This window comes from Manis javanica, chromosome 6, assembly GCF_040802235.1.
Source record: "Manis javanica isolate MJ-LG chromosome 6, MJ_LKY, whole genome shotgun sequence".
Lineage (NCBI taxonomy): Eukaryota > Metazoa > Chordata > Mammalia > Pholidota > Manidae > Manis > Manis javanica.
The window spans coordinates 144,547,947-144,569,026 of NC_133161.1; the positions used below are offsets into that span (position 1 = coordinate 144,547,947).

Consider the following 21,080-nt stretch of genomic DNA (forward strand, 5'->3'; position numbering starts at 1 on the left):
ACCCCAAATCCAGGCCCCCATTTGATCCTCCCTGCAGAAGGAGCCCCAGCAGGCGTGGGGTTAGGGGGCAACTCCATTCTCCAGAGCTGTAAATGCAAAAGGCCAGAAGATGCAGAGCTTGGGCAGAAGGGGGGCTGCAGAGTTCCCCACACCTTTGCCAGGTGGCAGTCCCCACTAAGGCAGGGCCGTCTGAAATCAGATCTGATTGGTTGCGCATGCCCCCACCCCAGCTGGGGACCCTGCAGAGGCGGGTGGAGCCCTGCTGTAGGGCGTCTTTTCAACCATCAGGACCAGCAACAGGTTTTTAGGGGTCACGCTGGAGACCTTGCACCCATTCACTCTTTTCCCTAACCTCTTCTTCCTTTAGATGAGGAGAAATTGAATCCCAGGCTAGGTTCAATGAGTGAAGAGGGCAGAGAGGTTCTCCAAGGGCTGGGCTTGGTCAAGTGTGAAAACCGGGGCTGGGAATTCCGTCCCATGCCTCCTTCCTTGGAGTCAAAGACGGACTTGCAAGAGGTCGGGGTGGAAGGGACAACCCACGTGGTACCACCTCCACTGCCCAACACAGGTACCTCTGGGTCTGTGGGACCCCGTTCAGGGTTCTTGTCCTCAAGGCTGCCAGGACCGCGAGGCCTGGGGGCAGTGCCAGGCCGGGAGCGGCCGCAGTGGTGCAATCATTCTGGGAAGAGACCGTGACCGTCCGATTTCTGTGGCAGGGGTCGGGCGGGGTAGAGCAGGCGGCTGGGAGAGAAGCCTGAATGGGAGGCCCCCATCGGGGTCACCGAGGACTCTGTCAGCTGCTCCTCCGCCAGGAGATCCCTCGGGGTACACTGGCTGGTCGGAGCTGGGCGAGGGCGAGCGCGGCTGCTTCTCACCCGGCATGACTCCGGGCACCGGGACCAGCTTCTCCTCGCTGCCCCCCGGCCAGCCGGCCTGGCCCTGAGACACCTGTCACCACCCCCTCACCCTTCCCGGGGCCGGGGGCTGCGCGGCCGGCTCAGGCCTACCTCCACGCGGCCCGGATCCCCGCCGCTCCCGGCCTCGCGGCGCCGGGCCCGCCCCCCAGGGCTGCGGCGGGGGCGGGGGGCTGCGCGGGGCGTGGCGGCCGGTCTCGGCGCTCCGGGCCCCCGCCCCCGCCCCCCTGACGTCAGCCCCCGGCCGCCGCCCGCTCCGCACTCGGCTCGCGCCCTCCGGCCGAGAAGCATGGGGCTGTCCGGGCTCGTCTGCGCCTTCCTGCTCGCCGCCTGCTGCAGTCGCCGCGCCGCCGGTGAGGGAGTTCGCGGCGGGCCCGCGCCCGGGGTCCGGCCAGGGGTCGGCGGCGGAGCGTGCTCGGTCCCGGAGCGGGCTGCGCGGCGGGGCCGCGGCCGTGCGCTCCGGCGCGCGCCGCTCCTTCCCGGTCCCCGGCGCCCGGGCGCCCTGCGCGTGCAGCTCTCTCCTGGGCAGCCAGTTCGCAGCCTCTGTTCTGGAGTATCCCGGGAGCAGGACCGGGGAGGAGGCTGCTGCCCGGAGCGGGGAAGGGGTGGGGCCGAGCATCTCGGGGCGCTGGGGAGAGCATGCCCTCAGGTGCTTACGCTGGGGACGCGCAACTGCAGCCGGGGCAGGAGGCGCACCCAGAGCGCATCCCCAAATCCTGGATTCCGCGCCTCCTGTTGCTGGAAAAGGCAGCTTTCTGAGCTGGAGGGGGTGCGCCGACCCCTCCCTCTCTCGCCTGGGCTTCCAGCCAGGCTGGAGGTGAACGAGGCGGGAGGGACGGCCGCTCCGGCCCGGGCAGGGCGTTGGCAGGGGCTGCGGGGCGGTGTGGGACTCCTCGCGCCTAGGCGGGTGACCGGATCACAGGTGGCAGAGAGGAAGGACGGAGAATTCCCGGAGTAGAAGCGCCCGGACTTGTTACTCCTCCCGGAATGGGACCACATTCCAATGGAAGGGTGCCCCTGCACCTCGGAGTTTTTCTCTGAAACTAACTAGGAGCCGGGAGCTCCCGGGTCCACGCTGCCCTTGTATGGCCCGCAGCGGTATCCCGTGGTTCTCCTGGCGCCCTTTCCCGAGTCCCAGCCGCTGACCGGCTGGGGAAGGGGAGGGCTGGGCAGTACCCAGCTCGCTGGCCTCATGCCCAGAGCTGGCAGTGTCCCTGGGGTACCCCTGGCCACTGCCTCCCAAATTGACTGTATTTTTTGGGAAAGGGCTAAACCAGGCCCACAGCTGCAGCAGGTCCAGCCCCACGCTGCTCTGCTCTTCCAGCTCTGGGGAAACAGAGTCAGGGCTCTGGGGCTTCTGCTCCCCATCGAGGACCACTCCATCTGCCCTCTTGTCTGGGAGCCAGCCCAGGGCAGCACCCCACAGTCCAGCCAGATGGCAGTGAGTGACATCACCTCCTCACAGGGCGGGCAGCACGCTGGCACCACTGATGTCACTCCTGCCCACTGCCCAGCCCTTGCCCTGACCCCGGGGGGAGATTCTGACCCTCCCCGGATTCTGACCCCTCCAGACTCACAAGACACCAGAGGATGCGGTTCCCTGCGGGTGTGGGGTGAACACGGAGGTGCTGCTTAGGGAATGTGAGATGGGGGCCTCTGGCCAGGGTTGGCCTGCTGAGTCTTGTGGGGAGCTGGAGAGGAGTTTTTTGGGGGGAGAGGAGGGAAGGATAGAGGAGTGATGTCTTCCCCTGGGTGTGGGGACACAAAGGGGCCTGTGTGCCCCAGCCTGGCACAGGCCTTGCATTCTCTTACTCTGAGCTCACTGGGACAGGAGAGGGCCTGGAGGAAAGGGGCCTTCCTCCTGGCCCAGAGCCTGGGCTGCCCCCTGCCAGCCTCAGCTGGGAGGTGGTCTCTGCGCTAGTGACCTCAGAGGCCCACCCGTAACTCCCTTCAACCGGGAGAGACGTGGCCGGGGTCGGGGGCTGGGGTAGAGAGCAGTTGAGGGGTGGGAGAGGACAGGGCCCCCTCCGGCCCAAGAAGTGGCAGGAAACAGCTGCAGTGAGCGGGTGTGAGGGGAGGGCACAGAGAGCAGCTGGAGCTGCCACACCACCCCAGCATCCCTGGCCTCTGCCCCCAGGTGTGCCCGGAGAGGTGGAGCAGCCGGCCCCAGAGCTGGTGGAGGTGGAGGTGGGCAGCACAGCCCTTCTGAAGTGCGGCCCCTCTCATTCCCGCGGCAACGTCAGCCACGTGGACTGGTTCTCGGTGAGGGCTTGGACCAGAGAGGGCAGCAGGGGCAAGAGGCTGCTCCCCTCTGTCGTCCCAGGGTGCTCACTGCCCCTCTGCACCTCCCCTCAGGTCCACAAGGAGAAGCCCACGCTCATCTTCCGCGTGCGCCAGGGCCAGGGCCAGAGCGAACCTGGGGACTACCAGCACCGGCTCAGCCTCCAGGACAGGGGCACTACTCTGGCCCTAACACACGTCACCCCCCATGACGAGCGCGTCTTCCTGTGCCAGGGCAAGCGCCCTCGGTCCCAGGAGCACCGTGTCCAGCTCCGGGTGTACAGTGAGTGCCCCTTCCGGCCTCGCGGGTGGCGTGCACCGTGGGAAGGCTGGTCGCATGCCCCTCCTCACCTCTCCCCCTTGCAGAAGCTCCGGAGGAGCCGAGTATCCAAGTCAATGCCTTGGGTATTTCCGTGAACAGCAAGGAACCTGAAGAGGTGAGATAGGCCAGGGCAGCCAGGTGGTGACCGGAGCTGCGGAGGGGCTTGGCAGGTCTGCGAGGCCGGAGACTCACGCCCTGTCCTCCTCAGGTTGCTACCTGTGTGGGGAGGAACGGGTACCCCATTCCTCAGGTCATCTGGTATAAGAACGGCCAGCCCCTGAAGGAGGAGAAGAACCGTGAGTCCCCTCAGCCCTTAAGAGCTCTGCATACAGCACCACACGGGCGCCGCTTTGCATAGTCTCTGTCTCCTTTTTAAGAACACAGTGATGCTTGTGAATATTTTCATAAGAACTTAAAATGTACAGAAAACCTAGAAGGAACATTTCCTCCCTGCCCCAGACCCCCTCCCAGAAGTGCTTTCTGCTCTCAGTATGTTCTATCAAGACTGTTTTCGTGTACTTGCTCACACATGTAAGTATATGAATATATAGACTTTTGTTGTTATTATTTAAATCAGTGGTTCTCAACCAGAGGTGATTCTGATCCCCCTCTGGGACATTTGGCAATGTCTGGAGATGGCTGGGTTGTCACAGAGAGATGCTACTGGCATGGAGTGGATAGAGGCCAGGGTCGCTGCTAAATATCTTAGAATATGCTGGACAGCTCCCCTAACAAGGAATTACCTGGCCCCAAACGTCAGTAGTGCCGGCAGGCATTAGGACACCCTGACCTACAGGGTATATGGTGTGGCACACGTTGTTATATAGTTTTGTTTCTCTTTTGACAGTGAGTCTTGGAAATCTTTCCAGGTCAGTCTGTTTAGGCCTGATTGTTTTGCCTACTGCCCAGTATCCCACAGGATGGACAGAGTGTAGGCAATTAACCATTCACTCCTGTCAGCAGACAGCCAGGGTGTTGCTCATTGCTCTTTTTTAATCCCTGCAGCGCTGTTTGCACAAATCCTTGTATATGTGCCCCTGTGTGTGTGTTTGGGGTGAAAACCAGCAGTACACCTGTGAGCTTGCCCTGTCCCAGGCCCTCTACAGGAGGCAGGGGTCCCTCTGGACACTCCCCCTGCCAACACCCCGGGAGCTCAGGAGGTGGGGCTGGAGGTTGGGCTGAGGCCCCCGTCTCCACTTCCTCCCTGCGCAGGAGTCCACATACAGTCATCCCAGATCGTGGAGTCCAGTGGTTTGTACACCTTGCAGAGTGTTCTGAAGGCACAGCTGGTTAAGGAAGACAAAGATGCCCAGTTTTACTGCGAGCTCAGCTACCGGCTGCCCAGTGGGAACCACATGAAGGAATCTAGGGAGGTCACTGTCCCTGTTTTCTGTGAGTTTTGGCCCCTTGCGCTGGGGCTGGGTGGGATATCCTGAGAGCTCCTTCCCACCCAGCACAGGGGGCTCTTGGGCTGAGAGCTCCCCCCTTCACCTGTGCAGACCCGGCAGAGAAAGTGTGGCTGGAAGTGGAGCCTGTGGGCCTGCTGAAGGAAGGGGACCGTGTGGAAATCCGGTGTCTGGCTGATGGCAACCCACCACCCCACTTCAGCATCAGCAAGCAGGTGCGGAGGGCCTGTGCTGGGCGCAGCCGGGGGTGCAGGGGAGACTGGAGGTGCGCCCAGCTCACCGCTTCATCCGCTCCCAGAACCACAGCACCAGGGAGATGGAGGAAGAGACCACCGACGACAATGGCGTCCTGGTGCTGGAGCCTGCCCGGAAGGAGCACAGCGGGCTCTATGAGTGCCAGGGCCTGGACCTGGAGACCACGGCGTCACTGCTGAGCGACCAGCAGGAGCTGCTGGTGAACTGTGAGGGGCGGGGCACCAGGACGGGGCCCAGGCTGGGGCAGGAGGGACTGTGCCCCGCCCCGTCCTGCCCGGGCTGACACTACTGCTGTGTCCCCAGATGTGTCCGCTGTCCGGGTGAGCCCTGCGGCCCCCGAGAGCCAGGAGGGCAGCAGCCTCACCCTGACGTGTGACGCAGAGAGCAGTCAGGCCCTGCAGTTCCAGTGGCTGAGAGAAAAGGTACTCACTGGGCCCAGAGCTGCGGGGCAGGGGGCTGTGGGGTGGGGTGCGGTGGGAGTGGCCCTCTGATCCATCTTTCACCCCAGACAGGCGACGTGCTGGAAAAGGGGCCTGTGCTCCAATTACACAACCTCAAAAGGGAGTCCGGGGGAGGCTACCGCTGCATGGCATCCGCACCCAGCGTGCCTGGCCTGAGTCGCACACAGCTTGTCAACGTGGCCATTTTTGGTGAGGCTCTCTGGACAGGGATCAGGGCGCCCCTTGAAGCCACCCCAGGGTGGGTGGCTTTGAGCTCTTTGAGGACAGAAAGCCACCCACTGCCCTGCAGTGCTCTGGTGGGGCCAGGGAGGCAGGCTAGCAGCTTGCTGCCTCACCCTTCCCCCTGCCTCCCCAAGGATCCCCATGGATGACAATAAGGGAGAGGAAGATGTGGGTGAAAGAGAACGAGGTGTTGAACCTGTCTTGCGAAGCGTCAGGACATCCTCGGCCCGCCATCTCCTGGAATGTCGCCGGCACAGTGAGCAGACACATCTCACCTTCCCGAGCCCTCCTTCACCCCTGCCCGGGCTCTGCTGCCACGGCAGGACGTCCTCCCCACCCTCTGCCCCGTAGGCAAGCGAGCAAGACCAAGATCCGCAGACTGTCCTGAGCACCCTCACTGTCCCTGTGACCCCGGAGCTGCTGGAGACGGGTGCTGCATGTGTGGCCTCCAACTCCCTGGGCAAAAACCGCACCGTCATTTTCCTGGAGTTGGGTAAGGGGCTCGTCCTGGGCAGCGGGGCAGGGGAAGGCGTGGCAGTGACGCGGGCTCCCTAAGCCACCTCCCAATCCCTTTAACGGCTCTCACACCAGCCTCCAACAGGACCACCGGCCCCAGCACCTCCACGGCCAGGCCTCATGGCAGGGCCAACAGCACTTCCACAGGTAAGCCTCCTGGCGCCAGAGCAGGGCTGTGCCTGGGCACCCTCATTCTGCCCTGACCTTCCCTGGAGCGCCCTGGCGAGAAAGGTGAGCTGCGGCTCACCTTCCATCAGCCCTCGGCTGGGTGGGGCAGCCACGGAACCAGGCGCAGCCGGGGGCAGTGAGTGACCAGGAGTGTCTTTGTGGGACAGAGAGAAAGCTGCCAGAGCCTGAAAGCAGGGGTGTGGCCATCGTGGCTGTGACCGTGTGTGTCCTGGTCCTCGCCGTGCTAGGCGCTGTCCTCTATTTCTTCTACAAGAAGGGCAAACTGCCATGCGGGCGATCAGGCAAGCAAGAGATGTAAGCGTGGTACCCAGTACCCAGGGCCCCCACCCCATCTCGCGCTGCCCGGCCTGCTGCCTCCTCAGGGATGTCTCCTGCCTGCCCTGGTGCCCACACGCCCTAGGAGCAGGAGGGTCCGGGATGCTGGGTCCGAGTGCTCCCCGCTTCACTGCCCACTAGCCTGCTGCCATCAACCGCTCCTTCTCCCTTTCATTCATCACCGTTTCCTGCCCTGTGCCGGCCCCAGAGTGCCCAGGGCCCACCACCCAGTCCAACATCTTTCCCAGTGACCCTCCCCTTCCGTGGCCTCTGAGTTGCCAACCTCTTGCCTCCCTCCCAGCACACTGCCCCCGTCTCGTAAGAGCGAATTTGTAGTTGAAGTTAAGTCAGATAAGCTCCCAGAAGAGATGGGCCTCCTACAGGGCAGCAACGGTGACAAGAGGGCTCCAGGAGACCAGGTAGGAGGCTGCTCCCGGGGCCAGTGCCTGACCCCCCTGCAGGGGCCGTGGCAGCAGGGGCTGGGGGTTCTCGTCCCCACGGAACACTAACTCCTTCTCTCTGTTGGAGGTGGGGAGCAGGCCCGTCTCGCCTTTCTAACACTACTCACAGATGGTAGGGCAAGGCAACCCTGAGGGACCCTGGAGAGAGGGTAGCTCCCGAGACTGAGCGCAGAGACCCTGTCCCATTGTCACCTGCTCCTGGCCAGTGCTGGGGCTCAGGCTGTGAAGTGTGGCCCAGTCTCTGCTGCCCACCTTGCTTCTTCCCTCCTGGCTGCTACACCTAGTTCATCAGCTTCTGCTAAGGCCCCTCTGGCCCGCAGTGCTCACCCCTTGAACCCTGGCCCATCTCCACGTTCCCCTCTTACTTCTCTTTGTCCATTTCTAGGGAGAGAAATACATCGACCTGAGGCACTAGCCCGCTAGTCACACGGAGCTGCTCCCCTGCCCGGAACCTTTCCTGCTCCCTGCTTATTCCGTTCCCCAGCACTCAGGATGGCGCAGCCTCTGAGTGGCCCCCGAGAAGCCCCCTGCAGAGGGTGGGTGGCTGGGGCCAGAGCCCTCCCTGAGGCCCCTCTTCAGGGACCATCCCACCACCGTGTCAATTTGAGGGGCTCCCCCCAAGGAGGGGTCTCATATCCCAGGGTGCACAGTCGTTTCTTGCAGAACATGGATATAAACACGGTCATCTACCAGCAGCCTAATTAGGTAGCCCATTTCTCTCATGCTGGGTTCCTGCCCCAAAGGCTGGCTTCATCCTCCCATGGCATCACTGAAGTGAGGATGTGCACAGCTTGGGCCGCCCTCCACCCTGCAGTGTTGCTCACACCAGTTCTGGAGAGACCCCAGCAACTGCCTGCCTGCCTGTTTCTGGACACTCCTTTCTCTGGGCAGAAGTCAGCAACTGGTGCCATTCCTGAAAAGATAACGCTGGGTGTACCTCATGTCCCTGCAGTGAGAAAGCTGGGCACTGTTCTTCAGAGTTAAGGCCATTGAGCCCAGGCCTCCTGCATTCATTTGGTTTCCACTGCCTTTTCAAGGGATCATGTAAGGCTGGAAGGTGGGGTTAGAAGACAAGGCACAGACTGTCTTTCGTGGAGTTTAAGGCCACGGTTATACTAGCACCAAACACCTACAAACTTGAGCTAATGGGCCTAGATCCTAGCAGAAGGACCCTAATGGGAGAATGGTACTTAGGGGTGAGAAACAGGCTTGGCTGGAGCTTTGGGGCGAGTGTGTGTATCTATGCGTGTCTGTGGATATGTATATGGTTTTGTTAGGCTGTTAATTTTGCAAATTGTTTCCTTTATATATATATATATATATATATATATATATATATATATATATATATATATGAGAAATAAAGCTTAATTGTCCCAGAAGCCTTCCCCTGCTGTTTATTCCTCATGGGCACCCCCGCAGCCTAGGGCTGCCAGAACTGGAACCAACCTAAAAGGACCCTTTGCAGTTGGGAGCAGTGCTTTTCCAGGGGTTCCTCTGCTTCCCAGCACGGGGCTCAGGCTGTGCTGCAGAGGAGGACCGCCCTACTTCTCCACACAAAGCTGCCCCGCCCTGGGCAGCTGGTGGGGCTCCAGTGCAGAGCTGCTGTGATGCGCTGAGTGGGCCTGGGCCCCTGCCCCAGAGCTATCAGTGCATGGCTCCCCGACCCCGTGAATGAGCAGGAACTCAGGTCTGCTACATCAAAAGAAACTTTATTTAAAAATATTTTTTTACGGATCTGGGTGCTTGAAAAAGCTCTTTAGTTAATTGTGTATGGAAATGAAAAAAATTAATAAATAACATTAGTATAACAGACTTCTAAACATTAATACATTGGCAAAACAAAATGGACTTAAAATGAAAATGAATCTTAAAGCTCTGCTATTCTCTGTAAGAATATTTACCTTCTGTTTTTCTTATTCTTTACAGGTGAGAATGATTAAATACTGCTAATATAAATTTTTTTTATATTAATGACACATTTTTAAAATACTCCACAAAAATCTCATCTAGGTTTTTGTTTTATGTTTAACACTGATATACAAATTGGGACTCTTCATTCTGGAGAGAGCATCAAGTTCTCTCCAGCCCCACCCAGGACAAGAATGTCAAAATCCTAAATAAGGAGGGCTTTAAAAAGAACTGTTCCTACCTCCCAATTCTTTATTAGTTAAAAGCAGGGAAGAGCCGAGAAAAGGGAAAAGAGATAAGTAAAATGTCATTACATAGAACACATTTTTTTTTTAAGCCAAAAACCTAAACTGGCCACAATACTGAGGACAGGCTTCTGGCACGCGGTCCTTGTTGCCTTTCCAGGGGAAACCAGACCCTGAAGGGGGCACTAGGTGCTTAATGCTCTGAGACTGACGCCTCCAAATGACCGGGAAGCCGAGTCTGAAGAGAGGCAGGAGGGCGGGGCCAGTTCAGGATCCGGCGAGAAGAAGAGCCGAGAGCCAGCTCCCTTTCGGGAGAGTCCACCCTGCGCCATTCCATGCAGCTGGGTCATTAATAGGAGGAGGCCACGACGCTTGAAGCGGTCCGCAGTATGCCTGGAAATCATGGGACACTCCGTCCCATCTTGCTAGAGACAGGACATTCAACCTGAAAGGAACCAACCAAATCCCAGGGTGCGATGCTCATTTCTTCCAACTAAGCATCATGGCAGGGAGGAGGGACCGCTGACGTGCCACCCCCATGAGCCACCTCTCCAGCCGCACAGGGCACTTCGTCCTCTCCCCTAGACTGTAAGGACTAATGAATGACACTCAAGGTAGAGGAGCTAAGACTGGTGGTATTTCCATATTAAGTCCTAAAATGCAGCCTGGGATACAGTGCTGCCTTAGAAAGGCACAAAATGTTTAGCTTTTTTTTTTTCAGTGTGCTAAAAATTGTTTTGTTTTGAATAAAGGAAATAGATATATAAGGTTAAAAATCCCAAGTCACCATAGCCAGAAAGCAGATGTAGGAGGTACCTCATAGCTGCCATGCCCCTGCCGCATGTTTCAGCAGGAGGTCAAGGCCCAGACACTACAGCCACGCTGAGGAGGGAAGCTCAGGGGCTTCTGCTCTCAGGGGCTTCTGCTCTCAGGGGCTTCTGCTCTCACGGGCAGGGCGCCTGCAGGCTTACTCACCGGACAGCAGGAGGAAGCCAAGGAGGGAGAAACTTGGTTTTACAGATTCTTAGGTAGTTCTCTGCCTCTTCAGCTTCAAGACAGCCGTAAGCCTGGTGACTCTCAACCCTAACAGGGTCAGAGGTAGGGAGGGAGGGGGGGAACTGACACAGGACACACAGGAGTGCCAGGCTCAGGCGCACAGCACACCCCACGTCAGGGCCTGAGCCTGGAGCTGGTCTGGTGCAAGGCCTGAGGAGGTGCACATAGCATGACTGAGAAATTCTCTCTGGCCTCCCCGTCTGGTTCAGGGGTGGAAGGAAAGCATGTGAGAGGCAATGTGGAGGGCACCCCTTACATTCATTTTTGGGATTGAATCAAGGATACAGGGCCAGGCAATCGGGAATCTGATTTGTTTGGTGGCAAAATCCGGAGATCTGGGCTTGCGTATGAACAGAGAGAGTGGTTAGCCACCTTCCTCCCCAGTGTTACACAGGGTAGAGGCAGGGGAGCTCCAAGCAGTTCTCCCATTAGTCAACGGGCCGGCCCTAGGCAGGGAGCTTGCAGGGTGCTTGGTCTGAACGTGAACAAGCCTCCAGGCAGGGCTTGCTCGCCCAGCCCTATTCCCCACCTCTTACTCTCGTCCTACTTTTGACCCAAAACACACTGGCACTTCCCCCTTGAAGCCAACCCAGGCTTCCCAGGACACTGCAAAGGCACGTGGCAACTGCTGCCCCGCTGCTCCTCAAACCTGGAGCACAGACTGGGACAGCAAATGCGAAGCGTGACAACCCCACCCTGCACCCACCGTGAGCCGCAAAGCCCGTCTTTGGGTCTAGGTTACTCCTGTGCACACCAAACAACTCCAGTAGTTTAAAAAGGTTGTAGGGAATTATGAAACGCCTCAACAACATAGGACGGGCTCTAGGATGAGACCAGTAAGATGAAAAGCCTCAGGCAAGCAGAAGCAGTTTTAAAAAAATAAAAAAATAAAGGCTTTAATATAGGACAACACAGCAATTGGACAGGGACGACAGAGGTATCCTGTCTAAAAAGCTCTCAGTAAAAACTATTCTAAACTTGAATCCATATTTAATTTATATCCTGGCAACTGTCCCAACTATTATATATTCTTACTGGCCACAGCAGAGTAGGTCTGAGGCACCTGAGAGGCTGGCCTACAAGGGTGTGACTCCGGAGACCCCCTCGCGGAAGGCCGAAGGAGAGCGTGAGCAGGATGGGGAGGGGGACGCAGGCCACAGGCCCACTGATGAATATTTTTTTCAGTGCTAAAACCTGAAGAGCGCCCAAAAGTCCATGGGTGGCTACACTGGGATTTGCGATCTGCTCCCTAAATAATATGCAAGGCAGCTAAAAACCTGAGACTGGATAAAGGCTGAGAAGTGTCACCTAAGGACAGACTAGCTCCGGAACAGGAGAAACTGGTCCTCAAGAGGGAGGTAAAAAATCTTGGATGCCAAGACTGATATGGGAAATCAAAATAGGAAATGGAGAAACAACAGCAGCAACCCAAATTAAGTTCAACCTAAGAATTTCCTCACTGGCCCATGTACAGTCCCATGCCCGCCCTTCCACTCTCAAAAGAGCAGTGCAACAGCTTTACTACAAAGAGTTTTCAGGGTACCTAGCCCATCCCCATCTTCTTCTCGGAGAACCCCCGCCATCAACGACCTGCAGAAGCATGCCACTGTTGCCCTGTGGGGCAAGGCTGCCTGGCCAGGGGTAGATGCCCACCAGTGTGCTGGGCTGATCCCATCCTTTCTGTAGAACATGACAACCCAGAAGAACTGGGGATCTGTTAATGGTGATCCCTGGACCTGCCTATTTTGGGGCCGTGCACGCCAACAAACAGACTGACAAGCAGGAGCAAGCAATAGGTGCCGCGGTTCATAGGTCCAGCTCCGAGGCGACTGTACTTCTTGCGCTGGGTTCTGTGAAACACCCTTTGACACCTTTCTTTAGCTTGAATATTTCTGTTTCTTGCACCCAAAGGATTCTTACAGAGAACAGTCAAAAGACACACACCTTGACTTTCTTCTGCTACGCACCCTCCTCCATGCTTTAATGGCTATATGCATTTCTAAAGAAAGTCCGCTAAGGAAGACTGAGATCAAAGTGGTGGTGGCCGAAGCTTTACCCAGCACTACAGAGCACTTCAGATTGCATTTCTAAAGCCTGAAAGTCTAGGCGTGATGGGCTGCTCATTCTGATGCTAAGTTCTCGGGTCTCTAAGCTGTCCATGCTTCCTACCCTGGGAGGGAAAGGCGGCAATTTGGAGAACTGACTGAGTTTACCTATTTTCCTGCCTGGCTCTTAGGAGACAAAAGAACCGGTTAAAGATTGGGACCCAAAGACAGGCATCCACCCCTCCTCCACATCTTCAGTCCTTCTAAGGCACACAGGGTTAGCTACTGGAGGGCTGGAAAACAAGTTCCAAGCAGAATGGGAAATGGTGACAGGTTCCAGAAGGGTAACAAGGAAACTTCCCAACCAGGGGGATCAGGGACACAAGCAGCTCAGGAGAAAGACCAAGGAGGGCACTGGGCTGGAGGGGCTGTGGGCAGGCGCTCTGCTCAAACATTTAACTGCCCTGTGTGCAACTCCGAGCCAACATACCCCTCAATCCACCAAACAGGTACCACTGAAATACATAAAAGCGGTGGGTATCCATGAGATTTACATTGAGGAATCAGACATTATCAAAGCTACAGGAAGACCAAGGGGTTAATGGGAGTCTTGAATTGATTTTAGCCAGGACAGCTCTATAAGGAAATATTACTTCTACATAAAAGAGCTGTGAATAAAACTGCATAATCTTATTGGGAAGGGCTCTTGTAGGGCCAAATGCAAGTGCTGGGCTGCCCGAGAACAATCCCCCAGCGTCAGTCAATCACCACGGGGCGGCAGGGGAGAACACAGAGCTGACACTTCCCGCACAGGGTAGTCACTCACGGACATGTGCTGAATGAAAGCGCGAACTGTCACACCGCCAGCCAATGGTGGGAGCACTGCAGCTCCAGGGTAGTGGTCACTGCCGTCAGGCCAGTGGCAAGAAGGGAGACTCACAAACAGCTGGGGAAGAAGGTCTACAATCCTGACAGTCACGAAGTGAGGTAGGAAATACTCTGCGTCGACACCATGGCCGATCGCCCACAAGAAGGTCTAGGTCCTGTTAACGGTGCCTTAAAGGGAACAGATACCTGGTCCCTATTTTGCAAGGAAATTTACAAACATTCACTTGTAAGTTTGTTGTTTGGGCCATAAAATATATTTTGCTTTTCTATAGAGGAAATAAACACTTTAAGATGAACAGCGACCCTCTCTCCCTGCCACCACCTTCCAAAATTTTTTTAAACTCACCAGCACAGCTACATGACACTAGCAGTACTCCCCCCACCCGGGCCTGGTGGTGCGTGTGTGGGGAGGGAGCGAGCAGAACAAAAGAGCCCAGTGAGCAGAGGGGGGCGGCGAGGGGAAGAGAACGGCTACCCACAGGCCCAGACCACTGTCTACATGGATACTGACAGATACACGCTGAGATGACGAACTGCGCGATCCGCTATTTACCTGAAGGAAGTGCGTCACAGAGTCCCCGAGGTTTTCCCACTTTGAGAACCCCCTCTGTTTGAGTGGAAGGAGTATGGCAGGGGCAGCTGATGACGTATTGTGAAGCAGCCGCCCAGCAATGGGGCAAGCTTTGTACAGCAAGCCGAGAAGACACAGGGAAAGCAAGAGATGGAGACTGGGTTTAGTAGAATAGCCCAAGGCATTGGAGAAAAAGGAAAACAGCCAAGTGGTTTTCACCCTACCTTTCTGATAGTTAACAGAGAAAAAACCATGTGTAATTAGTAAGGAAAAAGGAAATGGGTTTACCAAAAATGGCAAAACTCAAAATAAAGTCCTCTTGTGAAAGGGCAATTTTGGTTAAATTCAGAGCAGAGCCAAAGAACCGAACACTGCCACAGAGACAGAGGATGAAGAACGGGTAGTTGGTGCCTTGGTCAGAGGGAATTTTCAGAAATAAAAGTTGGGGAAATATCCTCCAAACAGCCAAGTGGAGCGCGCCTGAGGCTCACCTGGGAATCTTGAGTATGGACCCAGTCATGTCTTAGAAAAAGCTTTAGTTCCAACAATAACAAGAAAGCAAAGAAAACAGGCCTAACGAGAGTCATTTCTGTCAGGATCTAAGTCAAAGAAAAAAGCCCTCAAAGACTGGTCAAAAAGCTTGACAGCCTGCAGACACAGAGGCCGAGCTAGGACCAGGCCGATCAGTGGGGCACGCGTTCCACACAGGCATCTGGCATCCCAGTGTCCGGGCTGATCCTGGTACTTAGCCAGGAAAAGAAAGGATGAACTTGCCCTTCGCCTAGGTAAAGGACATAATCTCCAAAGAGGATCTTAAGGGCAACGGAAGGCCAAACGACAGGCACAGAACCAGTGCTTTGTTCTCCTGGTTTTGGGCAGCTATGTGCACACAAGGAAGCTGCCGCCCTCTTTTCTAGCTTTGTCTAGGCCTCTGACATCGCGACAAAAGGAAAACTGCATGCTACCACAAAGGAAAAGAAATGCTAGGCTGGCTTGCCGGAGGTCTGGGTTCCCGGTTCCCACGCTCCGCCCCTGCCCCCGCCCCTGCCCCTGCCCCCTCCCCAACTCGCTGCCCCGCTCAGGCCCTCTGCTGCACCTGACAGTGGCTGCAGGGTTCTCTGACACAGAGACATGGGGTGATCATGGCGAATCAACGAGAACGTAAATGGCAAGAGGATAAAACCAAAGGATGCAGAACAGCTGAAAGCCAAGAGCAGAGCTGGAAAGTTTTAGTTCCAAAGATGACAAGACGGGAAAGAGAGCAGACCTAAGGAGAGTCCTTTCTGTCTGTATCTACAGACAAAGACATGATTTAGATTCTGAGGAGGGGAGATCTATCAAAGAGCAGCTTTGCCTCTGACAAGGAGGGTTTCACCCTGCTGGGGCAGTCGGCAAAAGGCTCCGGGCAGAGAGCCCAGCGACCCCGCAGGGTCCTTCGGCGTGTGTACAGGAGCCACGCTGGTGCTCCACCCTGGACGCTGCACCTTCCTCACGAGCCTGCAATCACACGGGCACACTGCCTCTGCCTGCAGGGACGTCATTCATTACACCAGATGATGGAGAACACAGGCATGAAAGAGCATACAGGACCTCAGGGGAAGAGGAAAGGGGAGGAGATGCTATATTCCCCAAACCATAGGCACAAGAGAACACCACGTCAGCAGATGGCCCCGACGATGCAGTTGGGTACTAATTATCGGCAAAATGTCAGGCTACCATGAGTGGCAGCCCCATCTCTTAAAGGGCAAAGAAAAAAACATGAATGAAAATATAACCTGGCTCATGTTCAAAGGGAGGCAGGCACCCATATAAGTTGGAATTAATTCACTGGGAAGAAAACTGACTAGATAAATCCCTATTGTCTATTTTGTGCATTTTATGTATAACAATGTAGAAAACATGTGAATGAAGCTTCATGGTATTTGGGCCAGAAAGCCATGCTGCTAACAAATTTTATTCCTTTCCTATTAGGTAGAAAAACTCATGACTGACATGGGAACATACACCCGACTCCTGGGCAGCTGCCCCCCGCAGACTGTTTTCTGGGGAGGGTGTGGAATGTACCTGCAGGCCTCTATCGCAAAGCAGTCGTCATGTGATCAGGATGATCAAAACACCTTCCTTCAACAGATCCGATGCTCCTTCAACAGAAGCACTTCAACAGAAACAGTGCTTTGGAGTGGCCAGTGTCAGCCGCTATTATCAAGCGAGACCATAATAATAGAGCAACAGTACTTTTCCTCACCTACCTACCAACAAACCAACTCCACCACACAGAATAAAGAACATCCTAAAGAATCAAATAACACTTGGCTCCAGGAAGGCTGGTCACAGCAAGCCCACTGTCAATGACAGACACCGAGGAGGAAGGACAGAGGGAGGGTGTTCAGCTATGCACATGATAGTCCAATCGACAGGGGAGTGTTGAAGCTGAGTGTGATACCACAGTAGACGGAAGTCTTTAAAAGATTCCTTCCTAAACCTCTTGTGCTAATTCCATGTCTAGGATTAACACAGACAGCAGGTTAATTTTATAATCACAAGATACACACAACCATACACAGACACACACACACACACAACCACATCCTTAACCCAGGGAAAGTCTAAAGTCCTCGATTCAGATTTACAGCACAGTATTTCTCCTGCTTTCTGGACTGCTCCCCAGGCAGGCTACCATTTAGTAAAAATCCACTCAAAGTGGGGGCTGCAGGACACTCTCAAATGCACTTTCAGAACAGGTCAGATAATAAAACCTACTAGCTGCTCCATTTCCATGCCACTGCTCTGAAATCTTGGAACCACAGGTGTGATATCCCACAGACAGGGCAAGACGTCATTGGGAGGCCCCCAACGGAGCCTCTGCTCCTCCACGTGCTACCCGCGTGGGCGCTCCTGGCGCTCCGGTCCTCACGCTGTGGAGGAGGCACTGTGCTAGGTGGCTACATGGGCAGGAGAGGAAATAGAAACAAATTCCCGGAGGATATTTTTGGCCATTTCAATGTTGTTGTGGGCAATGACCAAAGCTTTCTGGATGTCCTGATAGGAGTACCCCTGACTCAGGAGGCTCTCGATCTCACTGGAGAGCTGTGGTGAGGCAGCAGCACCTTGCTGGCAGCTCCCCGCTTTTCGTTCAGAGTTGATTCTCCGAGGGAATGGTTTGGGAGGCCTCTCAGGAACTTGGGAACCCTCAGTGAAGTCTAAAAAGAGGGAAGAAAATATTTGCAAATCTGGGGGAATCCTCACTAATGGTCCTAACAATGTGCTGAGGTCAAGCTGCGATGGACCGCCTGTCGGCTGGGTCCCGGTGCTCTTCATTCCCAAGGCTAGGTTTACGGGTTCCAGGGCTTTACCCTCCCTCTCACAGCAGGAGCAAGGGCGACCGTCTGAATACACACGCACCTGCTCCCCCAACAGCAGCTCCTGCTGGCAGAGGCACCAAAGCCCAGCACTGGCACCGTGTTTACGCTCAGCAACAAGTTTTCACACACATAACTGCCTGATTTTTTTTTAAATTTCTGAGTGGGCCAGAGAAGACTCTAAATGTCTCCTCTTACAAATATGCAAACAGAAAAATAAGCCCAAGTTGCAGGAGAAGGGCACTAAGCAAGGGTGGGTGGGGATCACCACCTGTTTGGGCAACTGGATGCTGTTGATCTTTTCCACCAGCTGTCCTGAGGCTGTCTTCAATTTCCAATTCCAGAGCAACTCTGGTTGCTGCCCTCCCTGGCAGACACAGGTGCAAGGATGACCGGCCCGTGACAGTCAAGGCCCAAACGTGGGCTGGCTCCGGGCCCTGTCAGGGGGCTTTAGAGCCAGCACACCTCCTTTCCAATGGGACAGGGGCCGGAAGAAGGAATGTGTGGTCTGACCCATCAGGCTTAATTAGCACTGGCATACTGCACACACTCAGAAGAGCCAGAAACCCGCCCACCACCAGCACAGGAGGAGTCACGATTCACAGAGCAACTCAGAAATTTCTGAGTCTGACTACAATTTAACTTCCTAGTTTGGGAAAGCTTAACTTTCCTCCTATCACACATAATTTTTAGACCTACTACTTCCACCTACAAACTTTCTGTCACCAAGCAGTCTTCTCGGTTTCAGAACAAATTAGGAACCATTCAGCAATTCAGCACAAACCCAAGGCTGCCTGGAGACTCACCTGATGTAGGGTCACTTTCCAGAGACAACCATCCGAAGGACGAGCTGGCGTTAGAGATGTCTGAGAGGGTCCGGCGGGCCAGCACGGCTGGCACAGGGGGCTTGGGGACATCATAGCCGCCGTCCTCCTCCTCCTCGGACCCCTCAGGGCCTGTGCTGGCGTGGGCCGCGGCCGGGTTCCCTTCACCTGGAGAGAAGTTTGTGCAGTTAACTTCTAACATACTTCATCTTCCAACAAAGTCCATCACACGAGTACAGAATCAAACAGTTACCCAGTGCCTATCATGAGCCAAACACCATGTGAGGGCTCTGGGATAGAGAGAAAAGAAACAGAAAATAAAATCTGCACCCATCCTGCAGTTCTGCTTTCTGAACATGTCAAAGCTGCCTGTACCAGCTTCAAAGCGTCTGAAGCCAAGGACTCCAGGGGCACTTCACAGTGTTCATTCAACATTTCCATCTGTACCTCACGTCGGGAGACCAGCCACAGGGCCCTGTGTGTGCTGCCTTCTGAACATTCAACTGGGCAAGCTCATTCATACGGGACTGAGCATTCTCCACCCACCCACACACAGAATTTCATCACTGCTGACATGCAATGGGAATGAAACGGAGCTGCTAGAACTGCAGGGCCAGACCATGTGACACAAATGTCTCTGACCCTGGAAGGATGAAAGCGCACCAAAGGAAGTAGCTGCGTACACAGGAAATGGAAGAGGGGATTCCACTGACCATGGATCAAAGATATTTTGCAAAGAAAACTATTTAAAAGTACTTTCTGCCTACATCAAGCAATCTCATCAGCCCAATATTACATACAGGTTCATCCCTATGGTACATCAGTACTTTTTCAAGTAGCAGAACAGTAACTCACCAGAGGTGCTGCCTTCCGTGACCACTGGCACCGCCTGGGACTGAATATTACACATGGCTTCGTACGTACAGCTGTCAATCTGCTGGTCACAGTCACATGCTCTGAACGGGAAGGGAAGTGGTACAATGACCTTCAGAACAGAACTCTGCTATCTGCTTACTTACTGCATTCATCTAGCCACAGCTACCCCAGACTCTGATTCTACCAAGGGAACACGTTCTCCATTTTGCCAGTATCACTAATAAATGTCATAACATTGACTCTTTGATGAGCACTAGATGTGTGTGGTTTTGAAATTTCTGTGATGTTGAGGAAACCTAAGTGGAATTGTTTACAGCTCTAAAAGCTTAAACATTAGGAGCCAGATACACCTTTCTGCCTTAATTCTGGCTGGATGCCACCATGTGCAGGAAGGGAGCCAAGCAGGTGAGAGGTGTTCGATGAATGCCCAAACCAGACTGCTGTGAACCTACCGGGGACTGTGCGCTGTCTCCAGAGGCCGCCTCACATCTGGCTTTTGAAGTCCTAGAGGCCTGGAGGAGGGAGTCATGTACTCGGAGTCCTCCTCACCTTCACACCGCTCCCCAGGCGGCAGCTTTGGCATGGGAAGAGGCCTGGGAGATGAAGAATTAAAAAGAGAAAAAGGAAACAAAAGAATCAACTACAGCCAGAAAACCTGCAAGTGTGAAGTGGCTGGAACACAGACCACAACTCGAACCTGACCTACAAAATAGATGCCACCTAGGGAGCTATTATTTCTTAGGACCAAGATCGGTAATGATTAAAAAACATACTAACTTAAATGTTCACTTTCAGCTGACCAAAGGTGTGGCTGTTATGTTTGAGATGTGTCATTACACTGGGGTAGTACTTGATACCACTTAGTCTCAGTCCCCAAATAAGTTGAGTCCCAGTCCAAGAGCTAGAATGCCTGTTTGTCAAAATACGCAGCTTGTCAAAATCTTTCTCATATATCATATATTATCTAACAGCACAAACCCTTTCTCTTCTCATTTTATGTAAGAAAAACGTAAAATATAAAGACATAAAGTTCCTTGGTAGTCTGCATCAATGCTGGGACTAGATCTCAGATTTTCTAACTCCTGCTTCAGGGATCTTGCCATTATATCCAAACATAACTCTCACCCAGAAGTTTTTGCAACAAAACTTCTGGCACTCCACCTCCAGAAACTAGTCAAAGGCAAAAACAAGAACAAAAACAAAACAAAAACCCCATGAAATTATATAAGAAACACGTGTGTGCACACACATACAAAAATTGCTTCTGGGAATGTGAGTTAATGTTTCTTTCCCCTTCCTCTTTATACTTTCTTGGTACCTTCTAAATACTCAGTAATAAGTACCTACTTGATTTGTCTGTTTTTACTTTTCCTAATCATAAAAGCAATAGCTGTTCATTATATAAAACTTAGATGCTTCAGAAACCTAACACAGAGTTACAGTCCCTATAATCTCCCTTGACATTTTTTCTTATGTCTACATATTACTTTTATTAGTTGTGCACTGCATGCAAAAGTTTTGAGGTGGAAGGGTATATTGGTGTGTAAGGGTATGCACCAAAAACGTACGATAGATAGATGCGCCGAAGCACAGATAAATGTGTGCTAAACAAGCAGACAAAATGCTAACAACAGAATCCAGAAGGTGAGTATATGGATGTTCACTGTAAAAATCTTTCACCTTTACTTTTTGAAACTTTTAATAACAAAATGGTAGGGGGGAAAACCCATAAAGATTAAGAAAAAACATCAAGTATCACTGACAATGTAAGGAAACAGGTACTCCCTTATAGAGTTTTAGAAATAAGAAGTTGGTGCCATGATTGGTGCACATGGTGTGTGTGGGGTCATGGGATAAGACAGCATAGCTCAGAGAAGACAAATAGGGACTCTGTGACATCTCATTACACTGATGGACAGTGACTGCAATGGGATATGGGGAGGGACTCGATAATAAGGGTGAAT

At 54.1% G+C, this 21,080-nt stretch overlaps 2 protein-coding genes across 7 annotated transcripts in view; one reads left to right on the top strand and one right to left on the bottom strand.

Annotated features, from left to right (window-relative positions):
* Positions 1–21,080, bottom strand: part of CBL (Cbl proto-oncogene) — a 119,194-nt gene that overhangs the window by 14,954 nt on the left and 83,160 nt on the right. For 4 of the 5 annotated variants that reach the window (XM_073239611.1, XM_073239613.1, XM_073239610.1 and 1 more), the window contains 4 exons: positions 19,569–19,709; positions 19,096–19,196; positions 18,223–18,408; positions 9,038–17,257 (listed from right to left, as the gene is read on the bottom strand). In XM_073239611.1, the coding sequence (XP_073095712.1) occupies positions 16,992–17,257; positions 18,223–18,408; positions 19,096–19,196; positions 19,569–19,709 (694 nt within the window). In that variant the 3' untranslated portion in view covers positions 9,038–16,991. Of the gene's footprint in view, positions 1–9,037; positions 17,258–18,222; positions 18,409–19,095; positions 19,197–19,568; positions 19,710–21,080 lie in introns of those variants that run through there. The other variant, XM_073239612.1, reaches the window with a different exon arrangement.
* Positions 1,112–8,688, top strand: MCAM (melanoma cell adhesion molecule). Of its 2 annotated transcripts, XM_036992799.2 has the most exons (16): positions 1,112–1,267; positions 3,052–3,176; positions 3,270–3,477; positions 3,561–3,631; positions 3,725–3,812; positions 4,729–4,908; positions 5,016–5,137; positions 5,221–5,383; positions 5,481–5,599; positions 5,686–5,827; positions 5,995–6,116; positions 6,212–6,353; positions 6,452–6,523; positions 6,712–6,859; positions 7,182–7,299; positions 7,727–8,688. In XM_036992799.2, the coding sequence occupies exons 1-16, from the start codon at positions 1,204–1,206 to the stop codon at positions 7,754–7,756; spliced, it is 1,914 nt and encodes a 637-aa protein (XP_036848694.2). In that variant the 5' UTR covers positions 1,112–1,203; the 3' UTR covers positions 7,757–8,688. The 2 variants fall into 2 exon arrangements, with proteins under 2 accessions (XP_036848694.2, XP_036848695.2); XM_036992800.2 differs by lacking the exon at positions 7,182–7,299.

Excerpts from the sequence above, each read along its gene's own strand:
- MCAM (XM_036992799.2), top strand. The coding sequence starts at position 1,204 with ATGGGGCTGTCCGGGCTCGTCTGCGCCTTCCTGCTCGCCGCCTGCTGC. Across the intron at positions 6,354-6,451 it reads CGTCATTTTCCTGGAGTTGG|CCTCCAACAGGACCACCGGC; the intron begins GTAAGGGGCTCG and ends CTCTCACACCAG. Across the intron at positions 6,860-7,181 it reads CGATCAGGCAAGCAAGAGAT|CACACTGCCCCCGTCTCGTA; the intron begins GTAAGCGTGGTA and ends CCTCCCTCCCAG.